The following is a 20,920-nucleotide window of genomic DNA, read 5'->3' on the forward strand; positions in this document are numbered from 1 at the left end:
AGAATGTGGGACGTCGTTTAAACTAATTTCTTTATATATGGATTAATTATCCAGGTTGAGAATTATCAATAGCTTTACCTTCTGACAGCCTGTCTTTTGGTCATTACATGTTTAACATGTTAAACAGAAGAACAGCTGGGGAAGAGACAAATGGGTATTTGTAGTTGCATTGAAAATGAGTTTAAAGGGAGGGAATGAAGTCACAGTTAAAAATGGCTGCAATAATAAAGATAAGGGTAGTAATAAATGACATGTGTATTTAAATTTTCTGCGCTCACGTTCCCATAGCCTAGGGGCACCAAAGTCAAATAATGTATAGGCAAGAATGAGAAAAAAATAAGTGAATTGAGTGGGCTGTGTACAGAGAAATAGTTCTGTGATAAAAATGCACACATACACCCTGTAAATACAACACTATGTGAGAGGTGACAGACCCAGAATGGGGAGACCAGAGGGAGGGCGGTGAACCTAATAGCCCCTGCTTATTGCACAGGAGCTACTCTGCTTCAAAGGATTTTTGCCATGTGAAAATGTGGAAGATTTTTTATTATTATTATTATTCAACAGCAAAGCTGGAAATCTGGAATTTTATGGTAAATCATAAAATATAAAATATTGGGCTAGTTTAAAACGAAAACAACACCTTCTGGGTCAAATATAAAGTTTGCCAGGGCTGATTTGGCTTCAGCATAGAGTTTGTAACCTCTGCCCACAAATGAGCTGCATAACTGTCGCGGGAACATGTAGCCCCAGGCAGGCACTGGGGTCAGGGACAAGGGAGAACGCCAAAGAAAATCAGCTCAGAGGAGTGACTTATAGAATGAGCTGGGTCTTGAATAATATGTGGTATGTCATGTATCTGTAGATATATTTACCTGTGGTATGTGTGGGTGCACCTTAAGTACAGGGAAATGTATGTGCAAAGGCAGGAGGCATGATGCTGGGTCTTGTTCTTAGATATTCAATCAAGAGCATCAGCATGGGTATGTTGAGGATGTGGAGAGACAATTGATGGCCTACATGGTTGCAGAATGCACAATGGGGGCTCTTTGGTTTTGTTTTGTGTTCCACTGGCAATTCAGCTTTAGTCCCTGTGTCTCTACCAAAAGTACTTAGTATTTCTTTCTTGATCTATTCAGAGTGAAAAGACAGAATTTTTCCCAAATAAATAGGACAAAAAGGAAAGTGAAAGATACACAGACTCCTGTATCCTTGTCTTTCCACTTGACTAGGACACTGAGGTGTACTTTATGAAGGTAATTTCTGCTAAAAGTGTTAAGAGAATGTAAAAGATGAAAGTAGTCTATATCTTTATAAACGCATGTTTTTCGAAGAATTTACTGCCATTAAAGTGGGTATAATTTAAAACCAGGTTTTCTCTTCCTCCCAAGTGTCTGGGTTTTCTCTTTTTTTGTTTTTTGTAAGGACATAAAATACAGCTTCTTCTTTTCCTTAAAAAAAGAAAGAAAGAAAAAAAAAGAAAAAGAAAAAACGTACAGTTTTTCTCATCCAGAGGTTCTAATTAAAATGTTCCATTTGAAGGGCTTTTTGGCCAACCCAAATTCTTGTTAAACAAATGCTTTATATTCCTTGCTGGAGTATAAGGCTGCAGTATTCCTAGAGGGCAAATTTGCAAAACACCACTAAGCCCAAATATACAGCAACATAGATAATTTCAATACCTTCAAGCATAGATTGTTCCAGAATTTTTTAATTAGTAGGAATATATTGGTCAACAGATTTTATATAAAAATGAAATAATACTTTAACATTATCTTTAAGCAAGAGTATGCTCATCTCGTAGATATAAGAACTTTCTCACAAGCCTTTACTCTTTATCTTAAACAAAAGAAAATTTAAGATTTTCACTGTAACACAAATTATTCTTTTTGCAAGATCACTTTGGAATCTGCTTTTTTAATTTTTTTTTTTATCTCAGAGGAGGCCAGTACAAACTTTAGTGATTTCTGTAAAATAAACTTGGTATAGTTATTTTATTTTAAACAAAATATCAATTCTTTTTTTTTTTAAAGATTTTATTTATTAATTTGACATAGAGAGACAGCCAGCGAGAGAGGGAACACAAGCAGGGGGAGTGGGAGAGGAAGAAGCAGGCTCATAGCGGAGGAGCCTGATGTGGGGCTCGATCCCAGAACGCCAGGATCACGCCCTGAGCCGAAGGCAGATGCTTAACGACTGTGCCACCCAGGCGCCCCTAAACAAAATATCAATTCTTAAGATCTAGAAGCCATATGGATTTATTCTTCCATGTTTAACACTTCCTATTATTTTGAGGATCAGAGTTATAGGGGAGTAATCATCATACTAATTAAAATGGACTATTAGACTGAGTTTCATAGGCTTTTTCTTATTCTTTTTTATGATTATAATTACATGTAATTTTGTCTAGTGATATGTCATTTATTTGTTACATTAAAATTTTAATCAGGGGGGCACTTGGGTGGCTCAGTCGGTTGAGCAACCGACCCTTGGTTTCGGCTGTGGTCATGATCTTGGGTCTTGGGGTCATGAGATCAAGCTCCATGCTCAGTGGGGAGTCTGCTTGAGATTCTCTCCCTCTCCCTTTGCCCCTCCCCCTGCTTGTGCTCTCTCTCTCTCTAGCTCTCTAAAATAAATAATCTTTAAAAAATTTTTTTTTGAATGGAAAAGTTATTTTATATAGAATTTGATATTTTAGTTTATAAAATATTATTAATTATAAGGAATTATTGTATTTTTAATGAATTCATAAGAAGACGTTGTAAGTGTATATCCTTTTTAACAAAAGAATATTACTGATAATTCCCTTCACAGAATTTCTGAGCAGCATTCTGATTTTGACTATGAATTTAATTAGTATGGTTAAAGTTCTGAAATATAATTAGAGTTCACATTTAAAATGTATGAGTGGATATGACTGGTTAGTTTGTGAATTAAATTTTTAAGAGTTATACACACCTGTAGATATTTACAATAGTTTATGTATCATGTGTCAACATAATGGATTTTACTTATAACCAATGAAACTGATAGTTAATTTAGTATACTTACCTAGAGCAAAAACTGACTGAGCAGATAACCAGGAAGTTAGGAGTGAATCGAGCAAGTGAACTATCTGGTCATTGTTTATGCTATGGAGACCTTTGTGTCTGCAGCTGGAAGAGCTACTATTCAGTAGTGGCTGTGCTTTGTTCACATTTGGGACCAAATGGCAATGCTTTTTCCTCCAGTATAGATAAATGGAAGACAGTTAAAATGGTTTCTTTATCAGACATATATAGATTATTTTGAAAATAAGATTTTTTGATTAATAAATCTTACTAATTTTGTGGGGAAATTTTATTTCACCTAATGAAGAACTATAAAACCAATATTAAATCTGACCATTTATTGCTGCAATTCTCATTGTTTAATCCTATGTAACTATCCCTTTGCTTCAGGCACAGTGGCCTTCCTTCAACTGAATGAAAGGACCAAGTTCTTTTCTGCCTCTAGGCTTTCTCTCATGCTCTCTCACTATCCTCCAAACATTTCTGTGGCTGGCTCCTCAAATTTTATATCTGTTTAATGTTACTTCCCTCAACTACTACTGACATCTTGTTATTCTTTCACATCGTATCCTGCCCTTTTCTTACATAACCCTATTACAGCTAGTACTTGTTTGCTTTGTTCTCCTCTGTGTCTCCAACTAGATTGTAACCTCTATGAGAACAGCAGAAACCGTCTCTGTATATTCTGCACTCAGACAGGCAGCAGGAGAGAGAAAAAATTAAAGAGTCACTAAGAACCACATTGCCTAGTTTGAATCCTGGCTCTGTCATTAGCAAGTCCTCAGGCAAGTTTCCTCTCTTTTTGGGTGTCATCTGTAAAATGGACATAATAGAACAAAGATTACGTGAGTTAATATATGTAAGTTACTTGGCACGTAATGAGGCTTTATTAAATGTCAGCAAGCTAGATTCCATAGTTTCTGGTAAATAGTAAGTAATCAATAAACATTTACTGAATGAATGAGTGAGTGAGTGAATGAATGAATGAATGATACTATTAGAGCTTTGGTGTCAGAAAGATACCAGAGTCTCTCCAAATGCTATTTCCATCACTTAGGACCTTAGCAATGTTATTTAAGTTTTTTGAACCTCAGTTTCTCAGTGTATAATGTGTTGGCTTTTTTGAGGTTTTTTAAGGATGCAATGAGGTATTCTTTATAGTATGTGCTATGATTTACTATTGTGAAAAAGTAAATTAGAAGCCCTAGATATCGTTCTCATTTAGGACTGTCAGCAGTCTTGCCTGAGGCCATTTGTACCTGTTGTTGGCATAATGATATTTAACAGTTCTAGTCATTAAAACTGTTTGGTTATAAATAACAAAACCAATTCAATTCAAAACCAATTCAAGCTAGCTTTAGCCTAAATAAATTAAGAAATTTAAAAAAGCACATTTATTGTAACTAGAAGATTGAGCAAGAACCCTTCATGCTATGTTCACAACTTATATTCATTGTTGTTTTCCATTACCCCTTTAAACTTTATGGAAAGTTTCCCCCTTTCCTGGTTGAAAACCCTGACAGATATAGTTACTTTAAGTCACAAACATAATTTCAATTTAGTCATTAAATTATACTGGTGTATTAATTTTCTACTATAAGAAATTAACCCCAAACTTAATGCCTTAAAACCAAACAAATGCACTGCCCTCTAGCTTTATAGATCAGAAGTCCAACATGTCTCTCACTGGATTAAGACCGAAGTGTCTACAAAACTGTGTTCCTTTCTGGAAGTCTGAGGAAGAATCTGCATTTCCTGCCATCTAGAACCACCTGTATTCATTGGCTTGTGTCCCCTTCTTCCATCTTAAAAACAAACAATAGCAGATCAAGTCGTCTTCATATCACATCTCTCTGACCCTCCTTTCTGTGTGTTCCTCTTCTACATTTAAGGACTTATGTCATTAGGGGCACCTGGGTGGCTCACGGAGGTAAGCGTCTGCCTTTGGGTCAGGTCATGGTCTCTGGATCCTGGGATTGAGCCCTGGGTCTGGCTCCCTGCTCAGCAGGGAGCCTGCCTCTCCCTCTCCCTCTGCTTTTCTCTCTCTCTCTCTCTCAAATAAATAATAAAATCTTAAAAAGGAGGGGGGGCTCATGTCATTAAATTGGGCCCTTCAGGATGATTCAGGATAATATCTTCATCTCTAGGTCACCTGATTAGTAAACTTAATTACATGCACAACCTTAATTCCCTTTTGTCATGTAACCTAATAAGTGTCTAGGTTTGAGGGATTAGGACATGGACATCTTCAGGCACCCTTATACCCTCTCCATATCTGGCATAATATTAAAAAATCTAGCCTTCTAGATTTGGACTTTCTATAGGGTAAGCTTTATAAGGCATGAGGCAGGATCCTTCCTTTTTACCTTACAGTGAGAGCAAACACATCTTACATTCCAAAACTTTCTGTGTGGTCCCCCTTGGGTTCCTCTGCTCAGGGTTGTGACTCAAAACTACCATTGTCCCAGTCTCTCCATAAGAGATGGATTAGTCTTAAATCATAGCAATTGCTTTCTATAAAGAAAGCTGTTCACCAATTCTTCCACCAAACATTTTCATACAGTCTTTGATGAATATCAGTATCACTGGTTAGGCTAAGAGGTCTGAGAGTAACAGAACAGGTTCTCAAAATCATTTCTTTATGAATTTAATTGATATAAGGTCAATGAGGTGTTCTTCTCACGTTCACTGAAGCGAGAAGTGTCCATCTATTCATAGAATCCAAGGGCTAGGACTAAAATTAATGAAAGACCCATAAGTAATCCAAACTAATTTCTCTCTTTATCTCTTATCTCCTTTTCTTCCAAAAATCAGCTTCACTATTCTCCTTCCATGAGAAGCTGCTCTAAGGCCCCTGGTCTCATGGCTGAATGTGGCTATGCACATAGCTCCTGACGTTACATGTTACAAGCCCAACCTTAATTCTCCTTCAGTCCCAAATCAAAATCACAGGGGGAAGAAAAATCTCTGGCCTTACTTGGAGTTTTATGTATATACTGGTTTGGTCAACTGTAACCTATGGAATGAACTATATTATATAGAACAAAATATTTACCGCTGTGGATGTGGGGAATAGATAAGAGAAGATCATTGAAGTTGGGAAAACATTTCAAAAACTGTGTATCACAGTTATTTGTAAATCTTATAATAAAAATTAAATAAAAACAATGATCTGTATTATAGCCAAAGTTTGTTGAGAGCCTATTATGATCAGGCCCTGCCTTATCATATGGAACTATCACCTCAACCCCTTATGGAGACTCAGGTGTTTTCTCCATTTTGATGAGGGAAAAAATTGAGACTCAGAGAAGTGAAACAATTTGTTCAAGGTCACACTGTGAATAAGTAGTGGCCAGGACCTAAATGCACATTTATCTGACTCCAAAGTCCATCAAAGAGATGTCAATAGAATGATATCCACTGCACAATTTTAACAGGAAAAAAAAAAAGCATGTTTTAAAATGGTCTGTACATTGTTAGATTTTATCTCTCTATTCATGCCTATGCCTCTGAATATATTTATATCTTTCTACATCTATATCATACCTATATTTACCCATACACTCCTCATATGTGTGTGTGTGTGTATATATATATATATATGGTTAATACTGGATACTTCTTTTTTATTAAAAAAAAGATTTTATTTATTAGAAAGAGAGAGTGGGTGCATGAGTGGGAGGGAAGGGGCAGAAGGAGAAGCAGACTCCCTGCTGAGCAGGGACCTGGACACGACACAGGGCTCCATCCCAGGACCCTGAGATCATGACCTGAGCTGAAGGCAGAGGCTGAACCTACTGAGCCACCTGGGCACCCCAATACTGGATACTTCTGAGAATGGAATAATTTATTATTTAAATTCTGTTTTTCCTGTATAGTTTTTGTTAGTGATAATATATTAATTATTTTCAGAAGATGGTATTTTATAAAGAATAAGAAATGTCAAGCTAATTTTCTTATTTTGCTAGTTCTCTGGAGAGTGACAGTTTTTCCTTAGGTGGCTTCTTGTCTGCTTTCTTCCCAGATCAAACAGAATTGTCTTGGTGACCTGCTGTTTCCCTTTTCTAACTAAAATTCCCCAAATCAACATGGTGGCTAAGATACTTGTATTAGTTTTTGTAAAAGTATGAGTTTATAAGAAAGAAACTGTGAAATATCTACTGAGTTACATTTATTTCCCACCCCACCCTCCCATAAATAGAACATCTAAGCTTTATAGGTTTTTAATTATACCACAGTTTTCCTCCTAGGTCCCTTTAAGGAGTTCTAATTAAAGCTTAAAAAATTTCTTATCAACTAAATTTACTAAGTAATCATTGAATACCTATTTCTACACATGTAGATGTTTCTTTTATTAGCTATTTACCAACACTAACAAGCTCAGGTTCCATTTATAAACATCAGAGACATGAATTATAGATAAACTGTATGGATATCCCTGGCATTTTTTGAAAGCACAGTTTAGGACCTCTTTGTCTAACTTTTCTTTTTTTAAAAAAAGATTTTTATTTATTTGAGAGAGAGCAAAAGCGAGAGAGAGAGTGTGTATACGTGAGCATGAGCAGGGGAAGGGAGAAAGAGAGGGAGAAGCAGGCTTCCTGCTGAGCAGGGAGCCCCATGTGGGACTTGATCCCAGGACCCTGAGATCATGACCTGAGCCAAAGGCAGAGCTTAACCTACTGAGCCACTCTTTTATCTTTCTAATTTATTTTGAAGAATAGTCAGGAAACATAAATTAGACTTACTTTTTTTTTCTCAAAATGGTAAATAATGCTTTCTTTATTTTTATTGTAAAAGTAATATGTAACTAGTTTTAAGATACAAAAAAATGAAGGATACAAGGAAGAAATTAGACAATCACCAGTAATTCTGTAATGTAGTAATAATTGTAATATTTTTAGCATATATCATATATCGTGATAAAAATATAATGTAACAATGTGTTGGATATTTTGTAAGTGAATGAATACTCTGCATTAACAGTTACAGATGATTCGACTACACTATTTTATACTTAATTTAAAAAATCTGTTGTTAGCATTGGATTACTTATTTTTTTATATTACAAACAACAGTAACAAATCTTGTTACATAAGCTATTTTGTACACTTTTCTTATTATTGTCTTGGAAAATTTCCTGGGAGTGACATTTCAAATGACTGTTATTTAATACCTTACTTATTTATGTATGTATGTATTTATTTATTTTAGAACTTACAAGAGAGTTCTTTTTTTTTTAAAGATTTATTTATTTTAGAAGAGGGGGGAGGAACAGAGGGACAGAATCTTCAAGCAGACTCTCTGCTGATGGCAGAGCCCAACGTGGGGCTCAATTTCACAATCCTGAGATCATGACCTGAGCCGAAACCAAGAATCAGATTCTTAACAGACTGAGCCACCCAGGTGCCCCTGATTTTTATTTAACACTTTAGATACATTTTGCCAAATTGCCCTCCAGAGAGATTGCACCATTTTTGCTCTGTCTGTAAAGGAGTAAATTCTGTTTGACTTGCCTTCTGCCATAAAACAAGTCAACTGGACACAATATCTAAATCTATTGATACTAAACATAGGACACAAGAAGCCCAGAACTGTGATCCTGAGAAAAGGAAATCAAATAAAATGAGCCTTATAATAGTCCTGGCTTTATACCTAGATGTATATGAGTATAAATTGTTCAGAAAATGATAAAGGAAGAACCCAAATATATCCTGAGTTGAAGAACTGGACATTAAACTTTGGGGAGAATGAAACACCGCTATAGGTGGAGAGAAGAGATGCTACACAAAGAAAGCTCCAGACATCTGTAGAAGAGTACTTTGTAACCTTTAACTGAATACCAATCAGTGCAAAGGGTGAAACACCATATTGAGCAAAGAACAGCTACTAGAAAAATAAAATTACCAGAGATCTCTAAATTGGATAATTTCCAGAGTTCACACAAGCTAGGATTCATTCATATTCTTACCAACAAGAGTAGAAAGATCTGATGACTATACAAAGCATCCAGTAGAGCTCTAAAAATGTCACACATCTTGGTGGCGTGGATAAACTAACTCTGGAGTAAAGGCTACTCTAGGCCTGACCTAAAAACAAATGAACAACAACCAAACAAAAACTATTAAAAATTTTGAAAACAATCAGGCTGATCTAAAAGTAACTTAATAGCCTTTAAGTGCTGATATTAGTGGAGACAAGCATTGTTCTCAAAATTTAATATAATTAATTCAATGATGGAAGTCAGATGTTCCACACACACAAAAAAATGGTTCTTTAATTTCATTTGGATGTTTGCTGTACTTAATTTGGTCAACCAGGTATTCAGCTGGAACAAAAATAATGTGTACAAAATGCTGGAAATAAAAACAAAGATATATCTTCATATACCTTTTTACATAAAGATCTATAGAAAGAAAACAAGAAAAAGTAATTAAACAGCTGACCCAAAGTCTGGCATCTTTAAAGGAATACAACAAAATTCATCACTCAACAGTATACAAGTCATAGGGTCAAATGTTCTGCATCCAATCAAAAATTACTAGACATGCAAAGAAGCAGAAAACTGAGACTCATAATCAGAAGAAAAATTAATAGAAACTGATCCAGAATGATGGAATTAGCAAATGCTTTAAAATGTTATAAATATACCCAATGATATAAAAGGAAGCAATCTAATAAGGAAAAAAAAAGATTTAAAAATGTTAGAATATTTAAAATGTTAAAAGTTCCAAACAGAACTTGTAGAAATGAAAAATAAAATATTAGAAATGAAATTTCGCTGGGTGGGATTTATAGTAGAATAGTAAACAGAAGAAACCATTAGTGAACTGAAAGTCATAGTAAGAGAAACTATTCAAACATAAATACAAAAGAAAAAGGACTGAAAAAAAATTAACAGAGCTCCAGTGACCTGCTTGGATATCTACATCTATATCTATGTGTTTATTTATAACATGTGTAATCAGAAGAAAGAAGGAAGGAAGGAGAGACAAAATATTTGAAGATAGCAATTAATGGAAGTTTTGTTTTGTTTTGTTCTGTTTTTTTAGAATTTGGTGACTATTATAAGCTGACAAAGCCAAAAAATTCAACAAACTCCAAGCATGATAAACACAAAGAAAATTCTACCAAGTCACATAATAATCAAATGGACTAAGGATGAGTGACAGAGAATGCATCAAAACAGCAAGAGATAAAAGATACACAGTATACAGGCGGTAAAGGATAAGAAAAATCATAGAATTTTTTTTTGGCCAAAAACTATGTAAGCCAGTTGACAAAGGGGAAAAAAAAAATACTTAAAATGCTGAAAGAAAAAGAATTTTTTTTAATGGGAGGGGGGAGGCAGAGAGAAACAGCATGTGCCCAGCACAAAGTCCGACTTGAGGCTCAATCTCAGGACCCTGAGATACTGACCTGAGCGGAAGTCAAGAGTTGGATGTCCAACTGAGTGAGCTACCCACGTACCCAGAGAAATATTTCAATGTATAGAAAAAAAATATTTTCTAAGGATAAGGAAGGACTAAGTAAGGACTTCTTCAGATAAACTGAGACAATTTGTTATCATTGGACAAGAACTACAAGAAATGGTTTGGGTTGGGTTGGGCTTTTTTGTTTTGTTTTGCTTTGTTTTGGCGGCAACTGGGCTTTTCTTACAGTATGGTACAGGGTGGGCTGCACACACTGCGTCCTGCTGGGGACACCCAGTTGCCATGTCAGCTGAAGAAGTAAGTGGAGTGCTTCACCGGCTCCGTCCATGGCACCTGTCTTAGGCACCAGCATCAGTGTGTCCTGCAGCTTGCTGAGCCACGATGGTGATTTTCAGTCAGTAGGAAACTTAAACATGGATCTACACAAAGGAACAAACAGGATAAAAATGGCAAATATGTATGCCATCAACAGTGAAACATTTAAAAGAAGGTTTACATTGCTAACAGCGACTGTATATCAGAAAATTTCTGAACTTACATTGAAATTGGCCACTTCATGGAATCATCTTTAGCTCATTAACAAATTAAAATTCAAATAAAGCAGTTCTAGTATGTTAATTTGGTGGCAAAGACGAGTTATTATATTGATACAGTTGTATAAATTTAGATTACCTTTGGACACTGAAATTGGGAAGAGAGCTCGGGTGACTTTGTTAGTAAAAAGCCAAGAGTCATGTATGAAAGTGAATAACTCACCAAAAATCATTCAGATTCTACTTAAAAAAAAAAAAAGTTTCCAGACAAACAAGAGTGTCTGAGGGCAGATAAGTGCAGTATTTGTGATGTCATAAAAGAACCCTTAAATTAGAAAGTAGAGTGTTCTCTTTAATTTTAACTTTAATAATTTAAATTGCCTTCCAAGTTTCTTGATGCATTTTACACTGTCATCTTTGTTTTCACTATTTAACTTGTGTTTCATTAGGTGCTAATAGGGGTAATTCAATCTCAGGTCATTTCTTTAAACTGTTGTGAACTTTAAAATATTGTAATTTTCAATTTATCACCAATGTGAAGTAAAAGAGTTTTTTTAGATTTTAGGAAAACCAAAGAAAAGAGGTGTAGGAGAGGTAGAGAGCTTTTCTCCTTTGTTCTCCTAGGTTCAGTGGCTGGGGACCCTGCAAATTAAACTGACAAAACATGGACTAACAGGAGGAAAAAAAATAGATTTAATTACATGCATACACACTGGGAATTCACAAAGGAATGTGATTCTAGGAAACAGTCAGAATTTGAGGCTTATATACTATCTTAGGCTAGACAAAGGAAAGAGGGTTTGGGATTTCTGTAAGAGGGAGGTAAGTTCTGGGAAGGGGAGTGGAGGGATTGTATTGTCAAACAAGGCTTATTTAATGTTTTTTGTTTTGTTTTGTTTCAGATAGGAATTATCTGAGGTACTAAGGGTTGTCTCCAGAGTAGTTCTCTTACTGGTAAGGGAGAGGGAAACACTATTACTGATGGAAACTTACATCCTTAGAAATAGTAAGGGGAGAAGGCAGAGAGCTAATGGTGTTCGGCTCAAAACTATCCTCACGCCAAAGTGTCATATTTTGGGGTGGCATATTCTGGCCCCTTCAGTAGGAAGCCGAATACTAGTAACATTTTTAATTAATAATATCCCTTACACTCTCATTTTAAAGATTTTAGGAGAAAGATGAAATATAATTTTGTTTTCAATTAATCAATTATCAAGTATTTATTAAATGCTTATGAATCTGGCAGATCTAAAAACAGCAGCTAGGAAATGCTCTCAATATCTGCCTTGAGAATTGGAGGACAGGGCCGTATTTGCCGAGCTTTTTAAAGAAAAAAAAATGTTAAGGAAATAAAAATTGATAAGTTAGGCTATAGGAAAACTAAAGGTTTTAGAAGAGGTATGAGGGAACATAAGTATTTAAAGGTAGCTGTAGCCAGGGCATGGCTAGCTCTATTTTTATGTTTATTCATTCTTAAAATTGCTCACATGCGAGTCCCTCATTGTCTGGTCATTAGATACTGTAGTTCCCAGTGTTTTCTTGGGCTTCTGTTTTTTTTCCCATTATTTCTCTCCATTTAGCCGATTATTGTGTAAAGTCCGTCCAAAGAAGCTGTGTTTATCTCCCCTTATTTGTTCCGTGACTTTTTTTTTTTTTTCCATTTTGTAAATCTGGTCACCATAGGAAAGACAGCCAGTCACTTTAGAGAAAGTCTATTTTAAGTACTAGCTACTTAGGGGAAGGTTGAAGACTTTAATCCTTCCTCTCCTTTTCTGTAACAATGCTGGCTGGCGGGTAGTCAGCGGGAAAGTAAAAGAGGAGCTTTCAGAAAGAAAACATTCGCACCAGAAAGTAGTGGCCCATTATGATGTTGAACAAAAGTAGTTCTCCTGGAATCTTTTTTTCTTTTTTTTCCCCCCCTACAAATGCTTGTTATGCCACTTTGACTTTATTCAAAAAAAGGAGGAAGAGGAAGAAGAAAAACATTTAAAGAATTAAAAATTAAAGAAATACTATACTATAACAAAAGGATATACTAATTTTCTTAGATTCCTCATAGTTATTTTTGACTAATTTTGTTCATATTCATGAATTGAAACCAAAGTACTTAGTGTTAAATTTAATAAGTGATTGTTATAGTCCCTGTTGTTCTATTACTAAGGTGTTAAGTGAAAGGGATAGAGTATTTCTAAAGACAATGAGAAGCCTCACCTTTTAGCTTAGCTTCACCTTAACAGGGAAGGCTGTTACCCTTGAACAGCTGTTAAACATTGTTTTCATTTAGTTAGTATTTGCCAAATTTCTTTTTTTTTTTCTCTCTTTTTTTTTTATAGAGACAGCCAGCCAGAGAGGGAACACAAGCAGGGGGAGTGGGAGAGGAAGAAGCAGGCTCACAGCGGAGGAGCCTGATGTGGGGCTCGATAGTATTTGCCAAATTTCTGCAGCACAGTTGGCATTAATTATTGTCTTGCTTTTTGCGGCTATTGTGAAGAGGCTGAAGACCAGAGGACGTTTTACCTTTCAGCATGAATGTCTGGGCTGTATTCGTAACATAGTATCTGAGGGGTTTTAGATCATTCTTTGATATGAAGATGAAACTTCTTTTTTGAAGATTGGTCATATCAGGATGTTTTGAGCAAATAAACTTATCTCCAAACTAATATCATTTAAGCATTCTCATTGCATTTTAAAGGATTAAAGAAATCATTCCATCAGTTCGGTATTCCTATTAAACCTTGGTGTTCTAGGGTTTTAGCTGGAGATTTTTTCCAGCCTTATTGTAGATTTTTAACATGTCCTGATATTCTCAAATTGAAAAGTCCATCATTCTACACTGATTCAGGCAGTTATCATGTATCTTCCTTTAATGCTTTCCTTGGGGTTCCTCTTGAGGGAGTTTTGCCCGGGTTTGTGGAATAGTTCTATATAGATTAATCAAGTATTTCTGTGTGTGTACTTCATTTTATAGTTCCATGATAGAATTAAATATACACTGAAACGTTACTATTTTCTCTTTTTCAAATGATACTTAGATGACTATCACAGCTAGTCTTCCCACTATCAGACTCATATGGATGAGGCTGAAATTGCTAATAAGAGAATATTACTTTAAAATTTTCTGGCATGTAAGCCAAGACTTCATGAGATCCTCATAAAAAGTGTATAAGTCACTATATACTATGGCTATAAGCTTGTATTTAATGTTTTGTTATAAAGTTCTTCCACAATCTAGAAGAGTGTTGTTCCCAGCAGCAAATTAGACTGCTTTGTACATCACTCCCACCTGACTTCCAACTTGGCATCTCCATGTGTCTGTTATTTTTAGATGAGTCACTGTATATCTTAATTATGTGAAATAACCTATAAACCACCAGTAATTGTTAAGCAACTCTGTTGTATGTGCATGTGTGTGTTAGAAGATAGTTTATATAGTTCCTTGGCTACTTCATTTAATAAGACTGTAGTGGAAAGATCGTGAAAATGACAATACTCTCCTTGTCATTATTGCTTGTTTCCTTGTTAATGGATATGTCTTACTACTGAAAGAAGTAGTTACTTTCTTTGTTCTCCATCAATACAGATTTTCTTAAGATTCTGTATGCCAATTTTATGAAAAAAAAAGAGAGAATTAAAAGTTTAATTAGGTTATTTTTGCCCAGCAGTCAATCCTAATACAAAGCACTGAGTATGCCTTAATTTATTTTGACTAGCTATATATATATTCACAGGTATAAAAGTAAATGTGATTATGTATTCAACTATTTAGAATTAGCATCGGATGGCTTGGGAATGTCAGAGAAGCCTAAGTTAAACTAGATGTTAGATGAACTAGATGCTAATGGAGGGTTAGGAGTCAGTGGGATGGTGGTGATAATGTTGAGTGGGTTGTGGGAACAGTGAACATACGTGATCATGGAAATGGCATGACTATGTTTTAGGAAGGTCACTCTATCTGCTAGATGACTACAGATACAGAAAAGGTGGATTAAAGGAAAGGGAGAATTCATTTAGGGAGTTTCTGTCTTGGCAAGAGATGATAATGGCCTTACCTAGAGAATACGGAAAGTTAGGGAGGTGAATTTCAATGACATTTAGGACATAGAATTTTAGGACTTTGTGACTATTCGGGAAATGTGGGAGGATAGAGCTAAGGATAAATCCTAAATTTCTGTCTAGGGCGACTGTGTATCTGGTAATACCCAGATCTGGAAGAGGATATGTTCAGCCAGTATTCCTAAGCATGAGAAAATCTTGTTTATTTCTACCCATTCTTCCTGTACAGTATATGCATTCTCCCCGCTTCCTGGTTTAGCTAACTGTCTTATTTCTGGTAGGACTCAAAAGTATTTAGCAGCTATAAGGATCAGACAGTCCCAACCTAGAAATTCTTGGCTACAATCAAACAACAGAATTTCAGCTTCAACAAAGAATCTTTAATCAAAAATGCTAAGTGATGAAATGCCTGGGTCTAAGCCAAATGTCTCATTAATGGTATCAAGGTGCAAACTTCACCATTTTTACACTGTTGACACCTCTATTTTAATCAAGAAAGAAATTTAAGGGGATGCCTGGGTGGCTCAGTCGGTTAAGCATCTGCCTTCGGCTTGGGTCATGATCCCAGGATCCTGGGATCGAGTTATGCATCGGGCTCCTTGCTCAGCAGGGAGCCTACTTCTCCCTCTGCCTGCTGCTCCCCCTGTTTGTGCTCTCTCTCTCTCTCTCTCTGACAAATAAATCTTAAAAAAAAGAAAAAAAAGAGAAATTTAAGAAAAGTAAGCTTAGTTCAGAAAATTTTATGTCCTATCAATTCTCAACATTGGAAAATATTTGTTAGATTTGGGATGGTTTGACCAGATTGAGGATCTGTGTTGAGGTGATATTTAAGAACTATCCTATCACTTGCCTGACACCATGTTGAGCATGCATGCATTCATTCATTCATTCATTTTTAAGTAAGGTCTTTGCCCCATAATGTGGGGCTTGAACTCACAACCCTGAGATCAAGAGTTACATGCTCTATAGGCTGAGCCAGCCAGGAGCCCCACCATGTTGAGCATTTAAATATGATGTCATTTAATTCTTTCAGAATACTGTTACCTAGTTCTACTTTATAGACGAAGAAAAAAGACCGAAAAATTTAAACATTGGTGTACAACTGTATAGGAACTAGGTTTACTTTATTCTAAAATGCATGAAATAAACACCACCTGTGTATGTTCTTGAGAAAAGAGCATACATGGGAGGAAAAACCTTTAACTTCTACTCTCCCAGTTTCACTCACTGAACCCTTGAGCAAACTGATAAAAGAGATTAATGAGAGAGAGGGGGAGGGAGAGAGAAAAACAGTTGTAATTATGTAGATTTGCATGGGAGTCTCACAAGGAAATGAGACTGAGGGAGCCAGATGATTGAGGTTTATACCATCTTACACTAACCAATGGAAAGGGGTGTGGGGCTTCTGGGAATGGGAGGCAAGTTATGGAAAAGTGAGGCAAGAAAATGTATGCTCAGGAAGGGTTGTTTCTCAAGTGGTAAGATTGTCTCCAGGACTAGTTCTGTTCCTGTTAAGGAGAAACTTTTACAAATGGAAATTTCCTTTATACATGTAAATTTTCTTTATAAAAGAAGAAATGTATACTCTATTTTTAGGCAGTGAAGAGAGGTAAAGAACTTTTCCTGTGTCTGTTGGTTCTCAAGGCCTTTTAGATCAAAATAATCCAGGTTGCCTGAGTGGCTCAGTTGGTTAAGCATCTGACTCTTGATTTCAGTTCAGGTTATGATCTCAGGGTCATGAGATCTAGTCGTGTGTGGGGCTCCATGTTGGATTTTCTCTCTCCCTCTCTAAAAAATATCCAAATGCCAATGAGACATATTTTGGGGTGGTATATTTTGGCACTCTTTAAGTACCTCTACCTAATTCTTGAAACTACAGTCCCAGAAATTCATTCTGGTTCCTGAACATGGACTTTCCTCCTCATAGTAGCTTCTAGGATAATAGTTTTAAGAGTTCTAATCCTTTTCTATCTGTGGATATTTATGGTTTTGACCAAATTATTTGTTCCCCTACTGTTATAATTTTCATTGAGAAGTACCAGGTCTGTGTAATTATTTTTTATTTTTTTTTAAAGATTTTATTTATTTATCCGACAGAGAGAGAGACAGCCAGCGAGAGAGGGAACAAAAGCAGGGGGAGTGGGAGAGGAAGAAGCAGGCTCATAGGGGAGGAGCCTGATGTGGGGCTTGATCCCATAATGCTGGGATCACGCCCTGAGCCGAAGGCAGACGCTTAACTGCTGTGCCACCCAGGTGCCCCCAGGTCTGTGTAATTATTAAATGTGTAACATTTTACATACCCAGGACTCCATGTTTTATAAGACAGCGCCAACATTCAGAATTTTGAATAACCACTTCATAATTTTTTTTTCAAATTTTCACATGTATCTTCCCTTGAAAAACAGAACTACATAATCACTTTAATAACTACCCATAACAGGTTTAAACTTCAACATTGGTTTCTTCCTCTTGTTTAATTTCTACATAGAACCGTCAAACTGAAGGATGAAGGATAGCATTTATAACTTTCTGTGGCCACTCTCTCCTTGAAGTTTGCTTTAGAAATAGAATGGTAGAAATACAGAAAGCTGATATGGTTGTAAATGTTGTTTTCTTTTAAGTCATCTAAGTTGTTTAAAAAATGTGCTGGGTAATTTTTACTGCATTGTCTCGGAATGCACATGGAGGACGCAGTCACTCTCATAGACTCTCTTTCCAATATTCCAAAAATCTTGATTTTATAGTTAGTATTCCTTTCACCATTCAGTAAAGCTAGTCTAGCTAATGCTACCAGTGTTTTTGGGTGTGTGTGTGTGTGTGTGTGTGTGTGTGTTAAACTAATGGATTCACTGTATATATTTTTTTCTCTTTCATTTATTTCTCTTTGATACTTTTTTGAAAATTCTCATACATGTCCTCATCTCTTTTATCCTTCTAGCTCCTAATTGTTTACTCTTGCAGATAAACCTAACTAGTTAACCCCACTTCCTTTCACTTTGGAAATTTATTTTGGCATTTTTCCCTCCTGTAATATCTTTCATCATCTTCTTTGCTAATCTATGTCCTTCTTTCCTTTGAGATCCTTTAATTCACTTTTTGTGATGATGGTAATTTTATTCATCTTTATACAAATTGTGAAGGCAAAATATGTGGCAGGAACTGTGCTACCCTGAACAGTTTTAGGGATACAGTAGTGGGCACAGAAGAGGTCTCTCACACAGCAGCTCAGGAGGACAGAAATAAGCGGTACATACAACACAATGTGATAAGAGCCATGGTGAAAGGAAAAGTTCCAAGTTGTTAAGAGGCATCTGGGAGCATATAGAAGAAGCCTCAACTAAGATTAGGTTCATGAAGAATTCCTGCATTTGAATTAGTCAGACAAAGAGAAAGTGATGAAGGAAGAATCTTCCAAACATATGAGGCACACGAGAGAGAGTGAGTAACTGAGTGCATGGTACTTTGTAAGTGTTGAAGCTATTTCAGTATAACTGAGTGTATATTTATGTTACTTTCTGGGCAACGATAAGCACTTTTGGGATTTCTGGTGTTTTTATGTTTTTCCTCTGCTCAAAAATAGGACTTTTCTATTCTACTTTCATTGTAACTTCAAACACTCCATAATTCAGCTGGTAGATAATGGTTGTTTTACACTGGTTATTGACTAATTTTGGGTGCCTGGGCCTAATATGTAAATACATTTCCAAGCTGTTATAATGAAGGAGGATTGATATGTGTTTCTCCTGTTGAGGCAGGGAGTCCGAATGTGATGATAATGGTGTTTTATTGGCAAACATTCAACTTCAGGTTACATTTGGTAAAGTATGTAGCATGGTATATATATTAACATTATGCAATTTTACTAGGCAAAGAGTACTCTATTCTGGAACAAACCACCCTTAGATTTTAAATCAGAGGTTTTGGTATTTATAATGAGAGAATGGGACTGAGTAAATGTTCCAGATCAATTTATAGATGAAGAAACTGAGACCCAGAGAGGTAATGAAAGAGAGAAGTGTAAATTAACTGTGATGAGGATTTTTTTAAAAAGACATGTATTTTAGAGAGCGAGAGTGAGAGAGAGCACACACGCGCATGTACGCAGTGGGCAAGGGCAGAGGGAGAGGGAGAAACTCAAGCAGAATCTGAGCTGAGTGCAGAGGCTGACTCAGGGCTTGATCTCATGACCCTGAGATCATGACCTGAGCTGAAACCAAGAGTTGGTCACTTAACTGTGCCACCCAGGTGCCCCTGTGATGGGGATTTTTTTATATCACGTTTGTTTTCATTTCTAATATTTTTGAGAACTGTTCAAGGAGAAAGGTGCTTGAGCCTCAATTTTTTTTTTTAACCAGTCTGAAAAAAGCTAAAATTTAAGGAATTCTGGAGGGAGAAAATAGAAATTGTTTTTTATTCTGGATATCTTATGGGAGACAGAGCTTAAATAAATTGATTTATTTTTGTGATCTACTTCCTCTCTCACTTTTAGAAATGAATAAAGATAAATCTCCAATTTGTTGCTTATCTTTGCTAGAGATTATTTTTGTTTGAAGCACAATAGTTTAATACTTGTTATGTTCCTAGTAAAAAGGCACTGCAAATATCAGTGTCCTTTTACAAATGAGGACCTTGAGGTACTCTGGAATCAGACTGGATTGTTTGTCTAAGATCTCTCGATTGATAAGTAGGACAAATGATGTCAGGACATAGTGACATGAGTGCTCTTTTTGGGAATACTTTGCACTTGTCAGATGGAAGAAGGACAAGAGGGAAAGAAGGAAGGAGATGAAAAGGATGTGGAGGGGAGTAGGAAAAATGCTGCCTGTGTTGTGTTATCATCTGCCATTCACAGTGTTTAGCACATACATGATTGCTTTCAATCTTCATAAAAACCTTCTGAAATAGATATCAACCTCATTTTGAGGAAACTGAGACTCAGAGAAGGTATAGCCCTCACAGTTCCATAGCTAGGACTGGAGGTACTCCAGAGACTGTCTTTCCACCACTGCACACAACTGATTCCTGTGCTGCTCCTTAGGTCTCTGTATTTTTTTTTTTTTTAATGAACATTGCAAAATTCACTTTAAATTTTTATTTCCGTACGAGAAGCAGATCGGGAACATTAAAAAACAAATAAAACTGTGGCTCTGCACCATGGTGTGTTGGTAGTATCGACACTCAGGGAAAATGTAAATATGTTTTAGACTAAAGTGAAAGTAGAGAATTAAAAGTTAATGTCAAAACTGAAACAAAGCCACATTTTGTGAAACAGACATTAATAGCAGTACATTGGATCAAAGGATGTGATCTCATTTCACAGCAAAACAGGTCCTGCAAGCCCAGGTAATTCAGGAAGCAGAATGGTAATTATTCACAGAAGAAAGCAGGTAGTATACTGTTACAGTACTAAGGAGAAAGTCAGAAGGTCACCAAGCTTGCAAGGTAACTGACACAACTTGAAACTGCTTGGCCCCCTTTAAAAAGAAATAACAAAATGGGAGAGAATGAAGCGAGTTTACCTAACACATCTTTGCAAGGTAAGTTCCAACAGTCTCTGAAGTGTCTCCAATCAGACATTTAAGCAGTTTCTATTACAAAGTGTGTGCGTGCGTGTGTGTGTGCAAGCTCGCGCACGTGCGCCTGCGTGTGCCCCTGCCGAGTTTCAAGGTGTGCTTTGAGGGTGAGGAAAAGAGGTGGGGATTTTTCTTGTTTCAAAAGAAGCTGGCTGGCTCTTGGGCTCCACGACTCCACCAGCACAGAAACCCAAATTTGGTGGAGAGTGGGGAAAGCATTATCTTTACCTTCCAATGTAATGCTGGAGAAATGGTGTGACCAACTTGTAATGCAGATCTTT

At 36.2% G+C, this 20,920-nt stretch overlaps 1 protein-coding gene across 6 annotated transcripts in view; it reads left to right on the forward strand.

The window, feature by feature from the left end:
- The window catches only part of NAALADL2 (N-acetylated alpha-linked acidic dipeptidase like 2), a 1,320,052-nt gene that overhangs the window by 408,831 nt on the left and 890,301 nt on the right, over positions 1-20,920 (forward strand). Inside the window, exon 1 of one of the 6 annotated variants that reach the window (XM_026498422.4) lies at positions 2,921-20,603. The exons of 4 other annotated variants lie outside the window; for them this stretch is intronic. In XM_026498422.4, the coding sequence (XP_026354207.2) occupies positions 20,561-20,603 (43 nt within the window). In that variant the 5' untranslated portion in view covers positions 2,921-20,560. Of the gene's footprint in view, positions 1-2,920; positions 20,604-20,920 lie in introns of those variants that run through there. One more of the 6 variants, XR_003316023.4, reaches the window with a different exon arrangement.

This window comes from Ursus arctos, unplaced genomic scaffold (genome assembly GCF_023065955.2).
Source record: "Ursus arctos isolate Adak ecotype North America unplaced genomic scaffold, UrsArc2.0 scaffold_4, whole genome shotgun sequence".
NCBI classification, from domain to species: domain Eukaryota; kingdom Metazoa; phylum Chordata; class Mammalia; order Carnivora; family Ursidae; genus Ursus; species Ursus arctos.